Source organism: Rattus norvegicus, chromosome 6 (genome assembly GCF_021556685.1).
Source record: "Rattus norvegicus strain SHRSP/BbbUtx chromosome 6, alternate assembly SHRSP_T2T, whole genome shotgun sequence".
Taxonomy (NCBI): Eukaryota; Metazoa; Chordata; class Mammalia; order Rodentia; family Muridae; genus Rattus; species Rattus norvegicus.
This window is the reverse complement of record NC_141539.1, coordinates 105751075-105773231: the sequence shown is the minus strand read 5'-3', so window position 1 is coordinate 105773231 and position 22157 is coordinate 105751075. Positions and strand designations below refer to the sequence as shown.

The window sequence follows — 22157 nt, the reverse complement described above, 5'->3', positions numbered from 1 at the left end:
TTAAGCAACAGGGAGAATTTTTCTTCAGGACCTAAGGTAAAACTTTCAGGTTCTGATAATTCCTGCTTTAGACAGGGTCACTCGATAACCTGGAGTCCTTCATACACAACTGTTAACAGCAGCTAGACTGGACAAGGGGAGCAAAGGGAGGGGCATCTCCCCTTGGGAAGGAGGCTCAAGAGAGAAAGATAAAACTCCCTGGCAGAAAACCATTTTTCTCAAGCAAATTATTTTTAACTTCTAAGTTAAGCACCAAGAGGACCAAGTGAAACTCTTTGATGAACAAAGTAAATAGTTCTGTGATTAAGTTTCCAGTTATAAAGATCAGAGGAGGAGAAAGTCCAATACGGAAGGGGCTGCATCCCATTGCCTGGACCAGGGGGAGGTCTGGAAGCCCGCAAGGGAAAAACAAGAATTGGGCCAGTAGAGGAGTCAGGGGTGAGTGCTCGCCAACTTCCTGTCCCCTGGGCTGGACCTCCAGAGGGGAAGAGGATTCAGGAGGTTGGACACCATAAGTGCCCAATGGTATGGCTACTGTGGATTCATGCTCTGTGGGGCTCTGAGCCCTGCAGCTTCAGGTACCTGTAGCCGGACACCCACTCCCTGATTCTTCTTCCTGTGGAGCAGAGGTCAGAAGGCTGCTGGGGAGGAAATGGGGCATTAATACGGGGGACGGAGCTGGTCATTCAGGAGGCTCCTCAACCTCAGGATAGACCTTAGGAGGAGCAGAGGGTACTGAGGATTTTGAACCAGGTTTTGCCAGACCTAAATGTAAGGTTGCTGGTCCGGGTGTGCTCCCAGTTTTTCCTGAAAAACAATAGCTTTAACATAAAGAATCATAGTCATGTCAAAAGAGCCCTCAGGGGGCCAGCCCACACTGAAACTTGGCCACTCAGAGGTGCACAAAGTCTGCCACTTTCCCTTCTTAACTTCAACTGACATATTATGTGCTCTGTCCCTAACTTGTCCAATGATCTAACATCAGGCTTACGGGAGTCATTACTGTCTGTCCTATCATCACAAAAAAAAAACACTAAACAGACAAACAACAGACAACACAATGAAACCACAATATCCAGACAACAACTGCTGTGCCTAGTCCACAGGCATCAGCCAAAAGCAGTTTCAGACGAAGAGGTCTTTGAAGTTTCTCTTCCAAGAGGAACACACTATCCTCTTCTACCCAATAGGAGACCACCAGGCGTCCCTGGCTCTCCTGTTGCCCTGAAGCATCCCTCAGGGTGCAGCTTGTGGTCCTCCCGACATGTCTGTCGACCACAGCTTCTGAGCTTTACAGCTCCGGAAAGTGGCTGCAAAACCAGAGCCCTTTTCAGGTACTAACCAGAACCAGAACAGAGACAGACACAGACAGCAGCTGCACATTCAGACACAATTGGGGACCCCCTTACCTCCAAGAAGGTCTTTGGAGTTGTGGGTGGTTGCGAGATCCCGGACTTTTGGCCTGATTCTGTGTGAAGATACACACAGACAGGGCACACACCTACACCTGCTCTCAGTTACTCTCCAAGAATGAGTATTTTTTTTTATTAACTTGAGTATTTCTTATATACATTTCGAGTGTTATTACCTTTCCCGGTTTCCGGGGAAACATCCCCCTCCCCCCTCCCCTTCCTTATGGGTGTTCCCCTACCATCCCTCCCCCTATTGCCGCCCTCCCCCCCCCACAGTCTAGTTCACTGGGGGTTCAGTCTTAGCAGGACCCAGGGCTTCCCCTTCCACTGGTGCTCTTACTAGGATATTCCTTGCTACCTATGAGGTCAGAGTCCAGGGTCAGTCCATGTATAGTCTTTAGGTAGTGGCTTAGTCCCTGGAAGCTCTGGTTGCTTGGCATTGTTGTACATATGGGGTCTCGAGCCCCTTCAAGCTCTTCCAGTTCTTTCTCTGATTCCTTCAACAGGGGTCCTATTCTCAGTTCAGTGGTTTGCTGCTGGCATTCGCCTCTGTATTTGCTGTATTCTGGCTGTGTCTCTCAGGAGCGATCTACATCTGGCTCCTGTCAGTCTGCACTTCTTTGCTTCATCCATCTTGTCTAATTGGGTGGCTGTATATGTATGGGCCACATGTGGGGCAGGCTCTGAATGGGTGTTCCTTCAGTCTCTGTTTTAATCTTTGCCTCTCCCTTCCCTGCCAAGGGTATTCTTTTTCCTCATTTAAAGAAGGAGTGAAGCATTCACATTTTGATCCTCCATCTTGAGTTTCGTTTGTTCTAGGGATCTAGGGTAATTCAAGCATTTGGGCTAATAGCCACTTATCAATGAGTGCATACCATGTATGTCTTTCTGTGATTGGGTTAGCTCACTCAGGATGATATTTTCCAGTTCCAACCATTTGCCTACGAATTTCATAAAGTCGTTGTTTTTGATAGCTGAGTAATATTCCATTGTGTAGATGTACCACATTTTCTGTATCCATTCCTCTGTTGAAGGGCATCTGGGTTCTTTCCAGTTTCTGGCTATTATAAATAAGGCTGCGATGAACATAGTGGAGCATGTGTCTCTCTTATATGTTGAGGCATCTTTTGGGTATATGCCCAAGAGAGGTATAGCTGGATCCTCAGGCAGTTCAATGTCCAATTTTCTGAGGAACCTCCAGACTGATTTCCAGAATGGTTTTACCAGTCTGCAATCCCACCAACAATGGAGGAGTGTTCCTCTTTCTCCACATCCTCGCCAGCATCTGCTGTCACCTGAGTTTTTGATCTTAGCCATTCTCACTGGTGTGAGGTGAAATCTCAGGGTTGTTTTGATTTGTATTTCCCTTATGACTAAAGATGTTGAACATTTCTTTAGGTGTTTCTCAGCCATTCAGCATTCCTCAGCTGTGAATTCTTTGTTTAGCTCTGAACCCCATTTTTTAATAGGGTTATTTGTTTCCCTGCGGTCTAACTTCTTGAGTTCTTTGTATATTTTGGATATAAGGCCTCTATCTGTTGTAGGATTGGTAAAGATCTTTTCCCAATCTGGTGGTTGGCGTTTTGTCCTAACCACAGTGTCCTTTGCCTTACAGAAGCTTTGCAGTTTTATGAGATCCCATTTGTCGAGTCTTGATCTTAGAGCGTAAGCCATTGGTGTTTTGTTCAGGAAATTTTTTCCAGTGCCCATGTGTTCCACATGCTTCCCTAGTCTTTCGTCTATTAGTTTGAGTGTGTCTGGTTTGATGTGGAGGTCCTTGATCCACTTGGACTTAAGCTTTGTACAGGGTGATAAGCATGGATCGATCTGCATTCTTCTACATTTTGACCCAGGAATGAGTATTGTAAACTAATTATTGCCTTGGTTTTACTGCCCTTATGTTTATATTTTACTTTTTGAATCATGTCAAGCCAATTCATTTGCTTTGGATTTCAATATTTGAGAACTTTTCAGAAGTGATTGACCAGGAACAGACATGGCTCTCCAGCCCAGAGTATTCGCATGCTCTTTATTTTAAACAGTCATCAGGATCATTTTTCTAATGTTCTGTAATAAATGTGCATCATATAAAAAAGTTGATACCTCTGGAATTGGTAGTCCTCCCTAACATATAATTATGGTAATGATACAAAACAATGGATTCTTTAAAATGCTTCAAAATCTGGCATTTCTATCAGTTGCCAGGTCAGCTCACTGTCAGGAATAGCATCAGTAGCAGGCATGTGCTGCAGAGACGCTAGGAAGGGTGCATGCGTTTCTGCAGGCCTGAGACAATCTTGTGGGAGTGCACTCACTCACACATCACCCTTTGTTCCTGTGCTGCCTCCTGCTCTTCCCAGCCCCTTGTCTCCCTGAGGCATCGGGCACCTGGTAGTGAAAGCATGGGGAGCAGGGCAGGGCAGCTCCTTCCCTTCCAGTCTGTTTCTTTCCACTTTTCATCATGGGGTACATTCCCAGTCTCATTCACCAAGCCTGAACCTTGTTCTTTGGGTGCCACCTGTAGGCATAAATGTTTTGAAACCTACACTTAAGCGCTCCTCTAGCCCACCACAGAGCAGGGGTAGTGGAAGAGAAAAGTTATTAGGATGTGGGGAAGTGGACCTGCTCAGCAGTAGTTCTCTGGATCGAGTTCCATCTCCTTGGGCAGCTGGTCAGTCCCAGAGCAAACACCAAACAGGACTCAGCCGCTGCAGACCAGACCTCTAGGCAGGTAGAAAACAGGCTCGAACCAGTAGGCACAGTACACTACTGTCAGCAAGTAGACACCAGGCAGCTGTACTTCAATCCTAAAGAAACCACCAGGCTGGCCACCGGCCTGAGGTTAGGCCACAGAGGTGACAAACTGCTGCGGGAACCTCACAAGCAGTTCTTGGGAGAGCTTCTCTCCATGGCAGCTTTATCACAGTTTGAGCTCAACCATGCTATGTAATGTGGAGAAATACATGCAGTATTTTTACTGAGGATTGGAGAGTTGGAGCAAACCAATGCTCAGGGCTCATCTCCCAGTCTGAGGGGTCAGATTTATACTCCTTCATCAAGTGTCCTCTCACTGTCTTCTACAGCCAAACATTCTTTCACCAGTGTCTGCATCAGGACAACTTTGACATGTTTGCTTTAGCAAGACATCCCTCACAGGTGTGCCACAGAAATCATTTGGAAAATTAACTTCCCAAATAACTAGACGTTTCCATTTCATATCCCCCTTTCCCTTGAAGAATTGTCCTTTTCCAATCATTAGCAATCTAAAAAATGAAAATTATTGTAAAAGCATCACATTTTCAATAAATGTCATAGGTAGGCTTTAGTCAAACAATTCAAAACATTTCTATATGCAATATTCAAAACAATATAAATTTGAGTTTATGTTAGAATTATTGTATATTGAAAGAAATTTAAATCAATATTCAGTGATTAAACACTAATGTTACATTCCTCTCAGTAGAAAATTACTGAACAAAAATTCCTGAAATTTCTAGCATACGGTAATTCCAAAAAAAGAATTTAGATGTCTGTCAATCTCTGATCATAATCAGTAACAGCCTTCCAGCCTAGATAACAATTATACCGCATCTAATGACCCAACCTGTCCACCCCACCTTGAGGGACTAGGGCAACAAACCTCATAAAACTGCTGCCTGTTGAATTGGGGTGAACAATTCCTGCATGGGTCCCAAAGGGGGCAAGGGTTAGTTTGAGAAAAGGTAGCTGTAGCATTTGTTGCCCAATCTGTTCTTCTGGTTTCTGTCCTAGCCCTTTTGAGGTTTATTTGTATGCACAGTTAGGAGAAATCAGTAACTGAGACAGTCTGTGAATCACCTGGGCTTTTTACTTTGTGAAGATCCTGTCTCAGGTGAAAACAGGTTTTCCCTACTCAGAGAAAATGTTTATAAGGCTCTGTTGGTAGCCATGTTTTTCCTTCTCTGTAGATACATAAGCATAGCCACATACCCTTAATATTATTGCAGGTTTCCATACTAATGTTGTTTCATTTTCGCCAACATTAACACCGCTGAGGGTCAGAACCTGCAGACATCACCAAGAGCCACCCTAGCCAGAAGCTTGGTGCCACCTTGAATCAGCTTCTGCAAATGGCCAGATGATCCTCAGGGTTTGGTGTTGTCCTCACCACTGGTCTGACCAGCTGAGGCCCAGTGTTTTTTCTGTAGGCATATCAAGGACCATGAGCATGTTTACTAAGGAAAAGCTCGATTGTTATATCCTCAGTGAAGGCTTTATTGCCAAGGACATTCTACACCAATTGAGAGGAGGAGGAGGAGGAGGAGGAGGAGGAGGAGGAGCAGCAGCAGCAGCAGCAGGAGGAGCAGGAGGAGCAGGAGGAGCAGGAGGAGCAGGAGCAGGAGCAGGAGGAGCAGGAGGAAAAGAAGAAGAATTAGAAGAGTTAGAAGAATTAGAAGAGTTAGAAGAAGAAGAAGACTTAGAAGAAGAAGAAGAAGAAGAAGAAGAAGAAGAAGAAGAAGAAGAAGAAGAAGAAGAAGAAGAAGAAGAGAAGAAGTAGAAGAAGAAGACGTAGAAGAAGACGTAGAAGAAGACAAGGAGGAAGATGATGAAGAAGAAGGAGACGATGTAGAAAAAGAAGAAGAGGAGGAGGAGGAAGAGGAGCAAGAGGGGGAGGAGGAGGAGGACGAAGAAGAAGAAGAAGAGGAAGAAGAAGTTTCTTCCCCTGACAATAAAGATGCTTTCTATATTGCAGACCTCAAAGACATTCTAAAGCAGCATCTGACATGACTAAAAGCTCTTACCCTGTTACTCCCTCACAGACAGGTAGAATGACAGCTGAACTCTAGCTGGAAATTCTACAGGATTTGACTGTGCAAGCAAGACTGAAATACAATTGGTGTACAGGATTGGGGTGGCTCCAGAGCATTACCTATGCAAATCCTTGTAAACAAGTGTCTCAAATCAAGTATGCCACCAGTAATGGAGTCCACATTAGGACTTGTGACAGTGAAATTGAATTGATGCAAGTCACCAGAGTACAGACAAAGGCAAAGTTGGTTTTGCAGTTGGACATTGACACTTCCAAAGCATTTTGTCCCCTCAATGTTAAATTTGGTATCTCATTCAAAACCAGCAGGCTTCTCATGGAAAAGGCAAAGGAGATAAAGAGTGACATCCTTGGCCTCAGCTTCCATGCGGGCAGTGGATGCACTGCCCCTGAGACCTTCTTGTAGGCACTGACAGATGCCACTTGTGTCGTTGCCATGGGCACAAAAGTTGTTGTCAGCATGTATCTGCTTGATATTGGTGGTGGCTCTCCTGTATCAGAAGATACAACATGTAATTTTAAGCACTACGAAATTTTGAGAACATGGGTGCATCCACCATTGCTCCTGCTTCTACTTTCAATGGACTCCAGAGGACAAACATCTATTCTTTATTCTCACCGCCAATGTGGTTACTCATGCAGGAGATACAGAGCCATGGCTTCCCTCCAGAGGTGGATGAGCAGGATGTTGGCTCTTTTCCCATTTCTTGCCTCCAGGAGAGCAGGAAGTACCCTCACCCTACAGCCTGTGCCTCTGCTACTCTCAATGTGTAGATGCCATCCTTGTAGCTCTTTCCTGCCTGTTTAGTTTGAATTCAGGCATTTGGGGGATCATTTAACTGATTTACTGCTGGTTTGGAATCTCTTTGTGTTGGCGCCTGCACTGAAAGTGTGTGAATATCGGGCGTCAGTCTGCGGGATTGAAAGAAATCAAGTACACAGGTCATCCGTTTTCAGCCAGTGCCTCCAAGGCTTTACTGAGATCTCCTTATATACCCAAGGCAAAAGCTTTGGAAAAAAAACAAGGCAGGTGAAAACCCCAAACCAGGAAAACAGGAAAAGTCTATGTGGTGAAAGTTCCGGCCCAATCAGGGGCATAAACAACTTCTTAACAACAACAAGCAGGAAGGCTCAGTGGGGAGGAAGGGTGCCATGGAGAATCCCAGCCCCAAATCCTGGGCTAACAGCAGCTCCCAGAGCAGCTCCCAAGGGTGTAAACAATTTCTTGCTATGGCAGGCTAAAAGGCTCAGCGAGGGGGGAGGGAAACACCAAGGTAGGGCCCAACATCTTTGTAAGAGTAGAGTTGGCACCAATGCAGTATGGAAAGCTAGGAAATGGGGTCACACTTAAATGTTTAAAGTTTCCATAGGAACACAGTGTTTTATATGGACTTTTATTTACTTTTCAGACATGATACGATTGAGTGCCCCCCAGCTGCTGAGCAAGCATTTGTAGCTTGTACATTGGCAGAATGCACCAAAAGCTTATGTTGTGACCTGTTGTTGTAAAAATATAAAAAAATTAAAAAAAAAAGTATAAGGTTGTCTTTTATCCTTCTAGATCCGGCACCGTGGTGCCCCAAGAAATCTGCTAGATATCCTGGGAGAAACACATCCCAACTCTGTGGTGGCCCAGACCAGCCGCCCCACATTCTATTACACTTAAATCTACACCTGAAAGACCACACAACACAATAACCTTTGACCCAATTGGTATGTTATCATTGTCCATCGAAACATACAAAGCCCAGTACCATCCATCCCATAAGAACATTAATAACAACCTGTAAACACACAGAGCAGAATCTTGAAGTCACCTGCCATGGCTTCTCTCCCTCTCTCTCCTTGCTCTTCTCTCTCCTTTCCATCCCAGTCTCCACCTCTTCCTTCAAACGTTTCTCCCGCCTCTCCTTCCATTTCACCCAATGACAGGCCTCCTTCTATCCTGTCCCTGACTCTCACCTGTATTTTACAAATTCAATGGAGATAAGGTTCTGGTGAAGTCACCTGAATCCTGAGTTCTTGACTGTCCTTGAAGAAGTGGAATTAGCATCAAAATAAAGATAACTCCAGGGCAAACCACAACAGAGATAATTTTGAAAATAAAGAATCTTGGAAAAAAACTGAGAGTTAACAATGCATTATTTATTCTGTCCTTGGGTTTTTTTTTTTTTTATGTGTTTGTTTGTCCATTTTTACTTTCTTTTTTTATTTAATGGGCATCTCTTTTAATGCCACAATTGACTCTTTCTAGAATAACTTGTCCCATGGGATTATATGGTATATTGTAACAGGTTTTATATTCTTATATGCTAGGAATTGTTGCACCTTATTGGATAAGATCTTGTAGTGGCTATTCCTGATTGTTAACTTGATTATATCTGGAATGAACTAAAATCCAGAACTGGAAGGCTCACCTTTGATCCTGACCTTGAGGCTGGGAGATACAAGTTTCTGGCCTGGATCTTGGTATGGAGATCTGCAGGCAAAGTGGCTATGAATCCCAGGAACTTAAGGCAAAGAGATCTCTGAATCAAAGGTCAACTGGGACAAAGCAAGTCCCAGAGCCATGGGAGGTGGTACACACCTTTAATCTGGGACAGACCTTTAATCCGGTACACACCTTTAATCTGGGACACACCTCCTGCTGGAGACCTACATAAGGATACTGGAAGGAGCAAAGAGTCTGTCTCTTGTTGCCTGCCTGCCTCCTGGGAGGAAGCCATTGCTAGATCCTTGGACTTCCATTCACAGCTGCTGTTGCTGATCATTGTTGGTGAGTTGGACTACAGACTGTAAGTCATCAAACAATTCTCTTACTGTGTAGAGACTACCAATAAGGTCTGTGACTCTAGAGAAACCTCATTAAGTCAATATGTGAGAGCATCTTCACTTTTAATTTGTGCAGGCATCTCCATAACTGCAAAACATTGAGATCTGCAGGGGCTAGGAACTAGGATAGAGGAAGGGGGCGAGATCACCATGGCAGGGAAGAAGAGCAGACACATACAGGCCTGCCTCAGTCTACTTGCCTAGTCATTGGTTGTTGGCTCTTTGTTGATCAATCAAAAACCATCTGGGGATGAAGATCTTTAGCATTTGGACACTCTGATTCCCATTTTTGGAGGCAGGATTCATTTAAAGCATTAGCATCAATCCCCCAAAACTTAGGACATTGTATTATTTGTCTTGTTAAGGGATGGAAGTTTTGTTCTTTAAACCTTTTCCATAAACATGTCTGTCAAGAAAATTAGAGGATTCTAAACCTGTTTCCTATTAGTAATTTGTCCATTTCATCATTTCCTTGAGCCAATGAACCAAGCACCCTGTATAAGTAAACCAAGTATGGGACTCCTGGGAGTTGTAGTATCAATTCAAGTTTAGGCTAGAATTCTCCAAAGAGTTCTTACAGATGGATCTCTACACGCTGCTGGGCTTTAGAATGTCTTTGAGATCTGCAATACAGAAAGCATCTTTATTGTCAGGGGAAGAAACAACTTCTTCTTCTTCTTCTTCTTCTTCTTCTTCTTCTTCTTCTTCTTCTTCTTCTTCTTCTTCTTCTTTTTTTTTTTTCCGGAGCTGGGGACCGAACCCAGGGCCTTGCGCTTCCTAGGCAAGCGCTCTACCACTGAGCCAAATCCCCAACCCCCTTCTTCTTCTTCTTCTTCTTCTTCTTCTTCTTCTTCTTCTTCTTCTTCTTCTTCTTCTTCTTCTTCTTCTTCTTCTTCTTCTTCCTCTTCTTCTTCCTCTCCCTCTTCTTCTTCCTCTCCCTCTTCCTCCTCCCCCTCCCCCTCCCCCTCCTCCTCCTCCCCCTCCCCCTCTTCCTCCTCCTCCTCCTCCTCCTCCTCCTCCTCCTCCTCTTCTTCTTCTTCTTCTTCTTCTTCTTCTTCTTCTTCTTCTTCTTCTTCTTCTTCTTCTTCTTCTTCTTCTTCCTGCTCCTTCTCCTCCTCCACCTCCTTCTTCTTTCTTCTTCTTGGTGTAGAATATCCTTGGCAGTATAGCCTTCATTGAGGAAATAGCAATCAAGCTTTTCCCTAGTAAAGCTGCTCACGGTTCTTGATATGCCTACAGTGAAAAAGCACTGGGCCACTGCTGGTCAGACCAGTGGTGAGGACATCACCAAACTCTGAGGATCATCTGGCCATTTGCAGAAACTGATTCAAGGTGGCACCAAGCTTCTCGCTAGGGTGGCTGTTGGTGATGTCTGCAGGTTCTGACCCTCAGTGTTCTTAATGTTAGTGAAAATGAAACGACTTTAGTATGGAAACCTGCAAAAATATTAAGGGGATGTGGCTATGCTTATGTATCTACAGAGAAGGAAAAACAAGGCTACCAACAGAACCTTATAAACATTTTCTCTGAGTACGGAAAACCTGCAGACATCACCAACAGCCACCCTAGCCCATTACCAAGCAGCTGGTCTTTAGTAACAGTTATTCCACTTGTTAATCACAAGGGCTGGTTCTGACTTCACTTCTGAGGCCAGCTCCGCAGCTCTGACAGTTGCATACCCCACTATGCCTTGCCTGCCTTCTTTCTGGAAAGTACCAATTAAGAACCTCCTTATACTTGTGTAAAAGCCTCAGGAGGACATCTCAGGAGTAAGCCCCCTTGGGACTCATCCTCCTTCTTGCATGTCCACTTAAGCTTTAGTTTGGGGGTTCCTTTGCCTTCTCGATTTTCTGTTCTTCCTCTCAGCCTCTGTTCTCGGTCCTGGCGGGTCTGCTCCTGGATCAGCCTTTGTTGCTCTTCCAACTGACGGGAACCCTCTTCTCGAAATCGAGCAATCTCCTGTTCTAGTGTGGTGGTGCTCCTGCTCTCCTCCTCTTCCTCAGTACCCTGGGCCTGGGCCTGCCACTCCCTGGCCTCCTGGTCGAGCTTCAGTTTCTTCCTGTTCTCCTCGAGTCTCTGGGTCCTTTCTGTGGCCCGCTTCCTGGCTCTCCTTTCCTTGTCATAAGCAGCCCTGGCTGCAGCATCAGTCAGAACCTCCAAGGCGTGGGACAGCAGGTGGAAGAGTTCAGCTGCTCTGGGGTTATCTGGATTTTTGTCTGGGTGGCAGGAGAGTGCTTTTTGTCTATAGGCCTTCTTCACCTCTGTGTTTGCCACCTTCTCGTCGACACCCAGCAGTGTGTACAGATCCATCTGTAAGAGCTCTTTGGTCACCGTCATGATTCTACCCTAAACCTGCATTGATACAACTCCCAGGAGTCCTGTACATGATTTTCTTATACAGGGTACTTGGTTCATTGTCTCAAGGAAATCATAGTGGTTGGGTGTGTTCTGTCCAGACATGGGCCAAGATTTGAAAAGCTAACATTAGTTCCGAATCACAGGATTGAACCAGGAACTCTCACATTGGTGCCACGACTGAGATGCACCTCGTGAGGATTTTGATATTCCCGAGCCCATGTGGCCTGGCACCCCTGCCCCACTGCCACCGAACTCTGGAGCAGAGGATAGGCCTTCCTCACCACATGTCTGTTGTCTGCAGTTGGGACCATCCTGGTCTACCCTGGGCTTGTGGCAGGGAGCCTTTGTAAAGATGGATGGAACTGTGCACTCCCAGGACAGAGTCACATTGCCCTAGAATTGCAGTGCAAGCCTCTTGGGCGCACATGACCCGAGATTGCTACTGAGGGTCCTGATGTTGAGCAGTGCCTTTACACCTGCTGCCACCTCTGTGTGCATCACGGAGATTAAATCACCGCTGCTGTCTCACCAGCTAAGCCATCAGACCACCAACACCTTAGATCCTGATCTTGAGGCTGGGAGATATAGGTTTCTGGCCTGGATTTTGGTATGAAGATCTTGAGGCAAAGTGACTATGAATCCCAGGAGCTTAAGGCAAAGAGATCTGAGTTCAAGGTCACCTGGGACAAAGCAAGCCACAGAGCCAGGTGTGGTGGTACACACCTTTAATCTGGGACATACCTTCTGCTGGAGACTTACATAAGGACATTTTCGGAAGGAAAGAGTCTGTCCTTTGTTGCCTGCCTGCCTCCTGGGGGGAAGCCAGTGCTAGATCCTAGATTCACAGCTGCTGCTGCTGATCATTGTTGGGGAGTTAGACTACAGACTGTAAGTCATTAACCAATTCTCTTAGTATGTAGAGACTACCAATAAGTTCTGTGACTCTAGAAAAACCTCACTAAGACAATATGTGAGAGCATTTTCACTTTTAATTTGTGCAGGCATCTCCATAATTGCAGAACTTTGAGATATGCAGGGGCTAGGCACTAGGACAGAAGAAGGGGGGAGATCACCATGGCAGAGAAGAAGAGCAGACACATACAAGCCTGCCTCAGTCTACCTGCCTAGTCATTGCCTGTTGGCTCTTTGTTGATCAATCAAAAACCTTTTAGGGTTGAGGATCTTTAGCATTTGGACACTCAGATTCCCAATTTGAGGAGCAGGATTGATTCATTTAAAGAATCAATTTAGCCCCAATCACCCAAAACGTAGGACATTGTATTATTTGTCTTGTTAAGTGTCACGCCCACCTCGGCCAGCAAGGAAGATGCAACACTGTCGGATTCTTCTCAACAGCCTTTATTTCAGGAACACCTCATTGTCGATACGGGGGACCCCGAGCAACAAAGGCACTCGCCTTATATACAAAACAGACTATGGCTGTATATTTGTCCTCTAGGGATTGGTGGAGCATGAAATACCTTATTAGCAGGAATATCACCCTGGCCTTGTAGATGCCGGAGGTATGCCAACACATGCACTGTACGGTTGTTTACCACAAACAACCACCGGATGTCAGCGCCATCTTTTTATCTATATGTGCCACTCCCTACAACTCCCCCTTCTTTGTTTTATCAAAAAAACATTAGATAGAAGTAGTGGTCTGAGAGAGATCAGACATGCCTCGCAGAGTGCCCAGCTCGGCCATGGAGAGCCACTCTTGCAGTAAGGACTGCACCCCAATGGCGAGAAATGAACTTATGCTGTAACACACAGTTCTGGGCTATACGTGTGTGTTTATTGGGGGAGAAACTGGGCAGAGGAGCATTTGACCAGCCTGTATGTTTAAACGGGGTGTAGCCACCTCTGTCTATGACTTGTCTAGATCAGGGTGTCACATCAATATTGCCATTGCCCCTGTCTCAGATCGTTCCCCTAGGAGACTTGGCCTTGCCCGTCATTGGGTTACCCTATTTCCACCAGGCCCCGTGTCTTAGGTTGGTCCAAGCCCGAGGAAAGTTGCCCGTCTCTGGATACAATGACTTCACATGATCATGACAAAAATGATCTAGGGCGAACTCTTCATTTTTTAAAGAGGGCAGCCATATGTTGGGAGACGCACCATTTTCTTTTTTTTTTTTTTTTGGTTCTTTTTTTCGGAGCTGGGGACCGAACCCAGGGCCTTGCGCTTCCTAGGTAAGCGCTCTACCACTGAGCTAAATCCCCAGCCCCGAGACGCACCATTTTCAATGGCGACCATAGCCTGGTAAACAATCGCTTTTTGTCTAGCATGTTCTCGTTGTAAACGGCAGAAGAGCCATAGACATACTCCACATCCCAAGAGGACAATGGCCCCCCAGGCAAACATGCCAGCCCATTCCTTAAAAAAGGAAAAAGCAGGGCGGGGAAAAAAAAAAAGGAAAAAGCATTAGTAATCCATGAGGTGAAATCTCCAAACATGATGGGTTCCAATCTAGTGTTGTTAAGGACAGCAATTTGCATCAGCATTTGTCTCGATAGTTGCTCTGCTTTCATGGACCAGTTTCCTTTCAGGTAATTCGAGATTTCTTTGCCCTGTTGAGAATACTGAGAAAAATTAGCTTGCAAAGGAGTAATGCATAAACCTCTAAGGGAGGAAACACAGGACAGCTGTGTCATATGATATAATGCTTCAATTTATTCTTGGATTAAATCTATCCATTGATTAGCTAATAGAAAGCCAGAGGCCAAGTGGGTAAGACTCTACGATAGGTAGAGTTATCTAGTGTGTGAATGCCTTGCCCCGGCCATGATGGAAAACTACAATTATGCATCATAATTAAAGTTGTGATGTTCAGATCAGCGGAATTATCGACTGATGTGTCTCTGCTGCCTGAAGAGGCTCCTTGGGTAACTTGTCTCAAAGCAGCCAGGATGGCCCCAGTGCCCATAGCACTACTGCTCATAGGATCTAACCAATTAGCCAATGTGGTCCTTCGCAGCCATATAGAAGGCTGGGAGGAATTTTTAAGAGTAAAACATAATGTACGCAACAAGGAAAGATTAGTGGCAGTATACCGTTGGGGCAATTCTCCATTTTGCACTATACAGGGAACATCACGCAAACAGGAGGTGGAGAAAAAAGTTGGCAAAACAGTAGAATTGCTATGAACTGGCATAGGTACTGGCCAGGATCTGGCAATAGCCCACAGCGTGAGTGAATCAACCTGGATTACCATTCCCAGCAATAATAGAGTGCATAGTTCTATCGTCAGGAGGAGCAGGAGGCAGTTTGCGAGTCAAACGCTCAGGTACCCAGATTGGATTGTCTTGATTCTGTGGAAAAACACAACAGCTCCCCTAGATCTCGAAAGCATGGGATCTGGGCCACACAATTCACCAGTTAAGACATCTTTTCACTTTACTTCTGTATTAGTCATAGGTGTAGTAGCAGCATGGCGATCCGCAGCAGAGCGGCCATGTGCATCCAAAATTAAGAAATTTAGAGCTAGAGTCTGTTGCTGTAAAAATATATAAAATAGAAAAGAGTATTTGTTTTTACCCTGCTAGGTCCTCACTGTGGTGCCCCAAGATATCTGCTAGATATCTCGGCGGAAATACGGCCCAGCCACACACTTTCCTACACTCAAACCCTCACATGAAAGAACACACAACATCACTTCCGGTGTGATGGCGGCGCGGTGGAGCTTTCGGTGACGTGTGGAGACAGAAAACTGACAAGGAACTCAGACCATTGAGTACGTGTCACTTGAAAAAACCTGAAGAATCTGGTTTATCGGGTCAGCCGACAGCAGAAAATGAAAAGTAGTGTGGCACACATGAAATCCTCTGGTCACGACAGAAGGGAGAGCCACAATTCATACCACCGGAGGAGCTCCTCCCCAGAAGACAGATATACAGAACAAGACCGGTCCCCCCGGGATAGAGACTATTCTGATTACAGCCGGTCAGACTATGAGCGATGCAGAAGAGGATACTCTTACGATGACAGCATGGAATTACGAAGCAGGGACCGAGAGAAACGCAGAGAGAGAGAAAGAGACGCAGACCATCGCAAACGGTCCCGGAAATCCCCGTCTCCAGAAAGGAGGAGCCCAGACCGAGGAGTGAGCCAGAGTTCTACTCAGGAAGAACCGACATCGAAGAAGAAGAAGAAGGATGAGCAGGACCCGCTGCTCACCCGCACCGGGGGAGCGTATATTCCTCCTGCAAAGCTCAGGATGATGCAGGAGCAGATTACGGATAAAAACAGCTTAGCATACCAGAGGATGAGCTGGGAGGCTCTGAAGAAATCCATCAATGGTCTCATCAACAAGGTCAACATCTCGAATATAAGCATCATTATCCAAGAGCTCCTTCAAGAGAACATCGTCAGAGGGAGAGGACTGCTGTCCAGATCTGTTCTGCAAGCACAGAGCGCTTCTCCCATCTTCACTCACCTTTATGCAGCTTTGGTGGCGATAATCAACTCAAAGTTCCCACAGATTGGAGAACTGATCCTCAAGAGACTAATTATTAATTTTCGGAAAGGATACCGAAGGAACGATAAGCAACTTTGCCTGACTGCTTCAAAATTTGTGGCACATCTAATTAACCAAAATGTGGCACATGAGGTTCTGTGCCTGGAGATGCTCACTTTGCTGCTAGAGAGACCAACAGATGACAGTGTTGAAGTAGCTATCGGCTTCCTCAAGGAGTGTGGTCTCAAATTAACCCAGGTGTCACCAAGGGGAATCAATGCAATCTTTGAACGCCTGCGAAACATTCTGCATGAGTCCAAGATTGACAAAAGAGTCCAGTACATGATTGAAGTGATGTTTGCTGTACGGAAGGATGGATTCAAGGACCACCCTGTTATTCTGGAAGGACTTGACTTAGTGGAAGAGGATGATCTGTTTACACACATGCTCCCCTTGGAGGAAGACTACAATCCAGAAGATGTTCTTAATGTTTTTAAGATGGATCCTAATTTTATGGAGAATGAAGAGAAGTACAAGGTTATTAAAAAAGAAATCCTTGATGAAGGAGACAGTGACTCAAACACAGACCAGGAAGCAGGAAGTAGTGAAGATGAGGAGGAGGAGGAAGACGAGGAGGAAGGAGAAGAGGAGGAAGGAGGACAAAAAGTAACTATTCATGATAAAACAGAAATCAACCTAGTCTCGTTTCGCCGTACAATATATCTTGCTATTCAGTCAAGTTTAGATTTTGAAGAATGTGCACACAAGTTGCTGAAAATGGAGTTTGCTGAGAGCCAAACAAAAGAACTCTGCAACATGATACTTGATTGCTGTGCCCAACAAAGAACCTATGAAAAATTTTTTGGCCTGTTAGCTGGGCGGTTTTGTATGCTGAAAAAAGAGTACATGGAATCATTTGAAAGTATATTCAAGGAACAGTACGATACCATCCACCACCTAGAGACAAACAAATTGAGAAATGTTGCTAAGATGTTCGCTCACCTTTTATACACAGACTCACTTCCGTGGAGTGTTCTCGAGTGTATAAAGCTGAGTGAAGAGACGACGACATCATCCAGTAGGATTTTTGTCAAGATCTTCTTCCAGGAGCTGTGTGAATACATGGGTCTTCCTAAACTGAATGCGAGGTTAAAGGATGAAACTCTTCAACCGTTCTTTGAAGGACTGTTACCCCGAGACAACCCACGCAACACCCGGTTTGCCATCAACTTCTTCACTTCCATAGGTCTCGGAGGATTGACGGATGAACTTCGAGAACATCTGAAAAATACGCCCAAGGTCATTGTAGCCCAGAAACCAGACGCTGAGCAGAAGAAACCGGTCCTGACATCTTCATCTTCAGAGTCTTCCTCGGGGTCTGATTCCTCTGACTCAGATTCTGACAGCAGCGAGAGCAGCTAAGAGTCCTCCAGTGAAGCGAGCAACTCCTCCTCCTACTCCAGCAGTCAGAGCTCTGCCTCAGCTAAAGGTACAAGAAAGAAAAGACAAGGAAAGGCCAGAGGTGAAGAAGTAGATAAGTTAGCCAGGAGCCACCAGGCACGTGACAGGCAGCGAGAAGGAGGCAGAGAGGACCAAAGGCATCAGGAAGGGAGGACTGAGAGAGCAAGGTCTGAAAGATACAGAGCTCAGAACTCACGAGATGCAGACTGGCGAGATCCCCCAGCAAAGCACATGGAGGACAGAAGTCATGAGAATAGTTACAGCAGAGTTGGCAATGGCCGAGAACAAGGCTCGCACAGAGAGCCAGGAGACAGGCATGGCGAGCCAAAGAAGAAGCAGCGAGAGAGAAGAGATTCTTTTTCTGAAAATGAGAAGCAAAGAACCCGAAATCAGGACAGTGATAATGTTAGAAGAAAAGATCCCTCCAAGTCAAGAGAGAGGAGTAGGAAGCATGCTGGTCATAAAGGAGATGATGACGACAGGTATCAGAACGGTGCTGAGAGACGCTGGGAAAAACCTAGCAGATATGCTGAAAATTCTAGAGAATCAAAGAGAAGTCAGGACCGGAGGAGAGAAAAGTCTCCAACAAAACACAAATAACTCTAATGACAACTGGACTCGCCTTACATTCAGTCCAATGTCCTTTTTACATTGATGGATTTTATAGAGAACTCTGTATAAAGTACCTGTTTGTAAATTGTAAAGATTTTTTTGACATGTTTTATACTTGATAAATCTCAAGGTTCTTTGTGTAAAATCATAAAGAAAAGGGACTCAACAAAGGGGTAAATCTTATGTTTTGTGAATAAAAGGAACAAATGTTCATTGAATCATTAAAAAAAAAAAAAAGAACACACAACACAATAATCTTAGATCCAATTGGTAAGATATAATTGCCCACTCAAACATGCAAAGCCCGGTACCATCCATCCCTTGAGAACATTAACAACAACCTATAAATACACAGAGCAGAATCTTAACATCACCTGCCATGGCTTCTCACCTCTCTCAGTCTCCCCTTCTTCTCTAGTAAGAACTAATAACAAAAGGATGGAGAGATGGTTAGGACCTGGGTGTTAGATGCCAAGTGGCTGACATAAGAATTGTAACCGCTTCACCTAGGACTTTCAGGACCTCAGGACCCTTTACCAAACTGTCACACTGGGTTAAAGGCCCATGGAAAAGAAAAGATTAATCCTGACCTTGGCCACAGCCAAAGCCTGAATTCTAAATTTTGATGGGCAAAACAAACTTCTTCAAAGTTTGTTGTAGATTCTTTTTGAAACCATTTTAGGGGCTTCCCTGCACCCCAACCTGGGGAATTTGGATCACAGGGGAAGGAACTGGCTGCTGAAGGGATAGGATCAAAGACACTGTCCATGTAGACAGACTCTTCTCTTAGAATAGGGCCAGTGGTAAGGGGAGGGAGGCAGGCTCTCTCAAAGTTCTCTTAATGCACTCTTTTTGTTGTCAAAGCATCAGCACTGGCCAACCGACCCTTTACCTTGAAACTCTTTTCCAGCTGGCTCAGGCCCCTGCCCATGCACAGCCTGCAGCTTGCTTGCCCATGAACCTGCCACCCTCAGCCCCACACTTCCCTACTCTGCGCTGTCCCTTCCTTAGAAGCTGTGAATGTTTAAGCAACAGGAGAATTTTTCTTCAGGATCTAAGATAAAGCTTTTAGGTTCTGATAATGCCTGCTTCAGACAGGGTCACTCGCTAACCTGGAGTCCTTCATACACAACTGTTAACAGCAGCTAGACTGGACAAGTGGAGCAAAGGGAGGAGAATCTCTCCTTGGGAAGGAGGCTCAAGAGAGAAAGATAAAACTCCCTGGCAGAAAACCATTTTTCTCAAGCAAATTATTTTTAACTTCTAAGTTAAGCACCAAGAGGACCAAGTAAAACTCTTTGACGAATAAAGTAAATAGTTCCGTGATTAAGTTTCCAGTTATAAAGATCAGAGGAGGAGAAAGGCCAATACTGAAGGGGCTGCATCCCATTGCCTGGACCAGGGGGAGGTCTATAAGCCCGCAAGGGAAAAACAAGAATCTGGCCAGTAGAGGAGTCAGGGGTGAGTGCTAGCCAACTTTGCATCCCCTGGGCCGGACCTCCAGAGGGGCAGAGGATTCAGAAGGTTGGACAGCATAAGTGCACAAAGGCGAGGCTACTGTTGAGTCAGGCTCTGTGGGGCTATTAGCCCTGCAGCTTCGGGTACCTGTAGCCGAAAACCCACTCCCCGCTTCTTCTTCCTGTGGAGCAGAGGTCATAAGGCTGCTGGGGAGGAAATGGGGCATAAATACGGGGGAGGAGCTGGCCATTCAGGAGGCTCCCCCACCTCAGGATAGATCTTAGGAGGAGCAGAGGGTACTGAGGATTTTGAACCGGGTTTTGCCAGACCTAGATGTAAGGTTTCTGGTCTAGGTGTGCTCCCAGTTTTTCCTGAAAAACAATAGCTTTAACAAAGAATCATAGTCAGGTCAAAAGAGCCCTCAGGGGGCCAGCGCACACTGAAAGTTGGCCACTCAGAGGTGCACAAAGTCTGCCACTTTCCCTTCTTAACTTCAACTGACATATTATGTGCTCTGTCCCTAACTTGTCCAATAATCTAACATCAGGCTTACGGGAGTCATTACTGTCTGTCCTATCATCACAAAAAAACACTAAACAAACAAACAACAGACAACACAAAGAAACCACAATATCCAGACAACAACTGCTGTGCCTAGTCCACAGGCACCAGCCAAAAGCAGTTTCAGATGAAGTGGTCTTTGAAGTTTCTCTTCCAAGAGGAACACAGAACCTCTTCTACCCAATAGGAGACCACCAGGCGTCCCTGGCTCTCCTGTTGCCCTGAAGCATCCCTCAGGGTGCAGCTTGTGGTCCTCCCGACACGTCTGTTGACCACAGCTTCTGAGCTTTACAGCTCCAGAAAGCGACTGCGAAACCAAAGCACTTTTCAGATACTAACCAGAACCAGAACAGAGACACAGACAGCGGCCGCACACTCAGACACAATTGGGGACCCCCTTACCTCCAAGAAGGTCTTTGAAGTTGTGGGTGGTTGTGAGATCCCGGACGAGCCCCTAAATGAAAGACCATGGGGTGGGGAAGACCCCCACTCAAATCTCGAGACGACGCAACCCCCCAAGAACTCATGAGAACCGAGTCTTGATGTAATAAACAAGAGGTATATTTGAGGAACTAGAGCTCTGGGAACAACACATATCTTACACAGGAGACAGAGGAGTCAACCCTAAGCCCTATTAGGGGAAGGTATTTATAGGGAAAATTACATAGGTAGTTGGCAACAGTCACAGAAAGCAATTTCATTGGTTTGTAACTTGGGCTGAGTTCAACTCTAGGCCACCCTGCTTCTGGGGCAAGTTGACCCTAATTCTCTTTTTTCTTAGGACTGTTGAGTCAGGCCTTATCGAAGCCAGATGATTTGGGATGGCTATAGACAGGCTACATCCCCAAAACATGTTATGTGAGGTGCTTCAGTGTGAGGTGCACTTCTCCTCACAGCAGGGTCAGTGGGGGATAGTTTAAAATCTTTATTCTTTCAGAATCATGGCAGTGATCAAAGAGCTAGTACAAATGGATCTCTATGTGCTGCAGGGCGTCGAAGAGAAGGCGACAGACAAAGAGGTGAAGAAGGCCTACAGACAAATGCACTCTCCTGCCACCCAGATAAAAATCTAGATAACCCCAGAGCAGCTGAACTCTTCCACCAGCTGTCCCAGGCCTTGGAGGTACTGACTGATGCTGCAGCCAGGGCTGCCTATGACAAGGAGAGTAAAGCCAGGAAGCAGGCTGCAGAGAGGACCCAGAGACTTGACGAGAATAGGAAGAAACTGAACCTCCACCTGGAGGCCAGGGAGTGGGAGGCCCAGGCCCAGGGTACTGAGGAAGAGGAGGAGAGCAGGAACACCACCACACTACAGCAGGAGATGGCTCAATTACGAGAAGAGGGTTCCCGACAGTTGGAAGAGCAGCAGTGGCTGATCCAGGAGCAGATCCGCCAGGACCGAGAACAGAGGCTGAGAGGAAGAACAGAAAATAGAGAGGGCAAAAGAAACCCCAAACTAAAGCTTAAGTGGACGTGCAAGAAGGAGGATGAGTCCCAAGGGGGCTACTCCAGAGATGTCCTCCTGAGGCTTTTACATAAGTATGGGGAGGTTCTCAACTTGGTAGTTTCCGGAAGGAAGCCAGGCAATGTCATAGTGGAGATTGCAACTGTCAGAGCTGCGGAGTTGGCCGTCAGAAATGAAGTGGGCCTGGCTGACAACCCTCTGAAGGTTTCCTGGTTGGAGGGACAGCCCCAGGGCACGGTGGACCCCAGTCCCCCAGGACTGTCGAAGGGCTCAGTGTTGTCAGAAAGGGAATATAAGAGTCTGGTCATGATGGGCATGCGTCAGGCCACTGAGTGACGGCAGCTGATGGCGCAGATGCAGCAGGAAGATGAGGTGCGGCCCACGTAGCCCGACTTCAGCCTTCCCACCCCACACCCTTTTCTGAGTCATCACCAATAAACTTTTTACAAAACAAACAAAAAGAAAACCAAATATGTATAATATGTAATGGATAATTTCTAATTCTGATGGCCTGTTGCATTTGAATAAAGTTAATTCATTGTTATCAGGGACAAATTCAACAGTCCCTATAGGCAAAATAACCCAGCATTCAACAAATCAGTAATTACGTTAAGAGGTTCAGGATATTCCAATACCATAAGGATAGCATGCAATTCTGACTTCTGAATTGATGTGGACTTTTGACCACCATGCTTATTTTATCTGACTTACATCCTGCCATACCCATCTTG

General features: G+C 45.7%; 1 protein-coding gene and 3 pseudogenes across 1 annotated transcript; 2 read left to right on the top strand and 2 right to left on the bottom strand.

Annotated features, from left to right (window-relative positions):
- LOC134479143 (ornithine decarboxylase-like) overlaps window positions 1-22157 on the bottom strand; it is a 46511-nt pseudogene that overhangs the window by 6936 nt on the left and 17418 nt on the right.
- Window positions 10643-11388, bottom strand: LOC134479132 (dnaJ homolog subfamily C member 17-like; annotated as a pseudogene).
- Window positions 15364-17973, top strand: LOC134479418 (pre-mRNA-splicing factor CWC22 homolog). The gene is given in 2 exon segments (XM_087554958.1): window positions 15364-15411; window positions 15414-17973. Coding segments are annotated over 2 exon segments (2565 nt in total). The 3' UTR covers window positions 17931-17973.
- Window positions 20903-21813, top strand: LOC134479138 (dnaJ homolog subfamily C member 17-like; annotated as a pseudogene).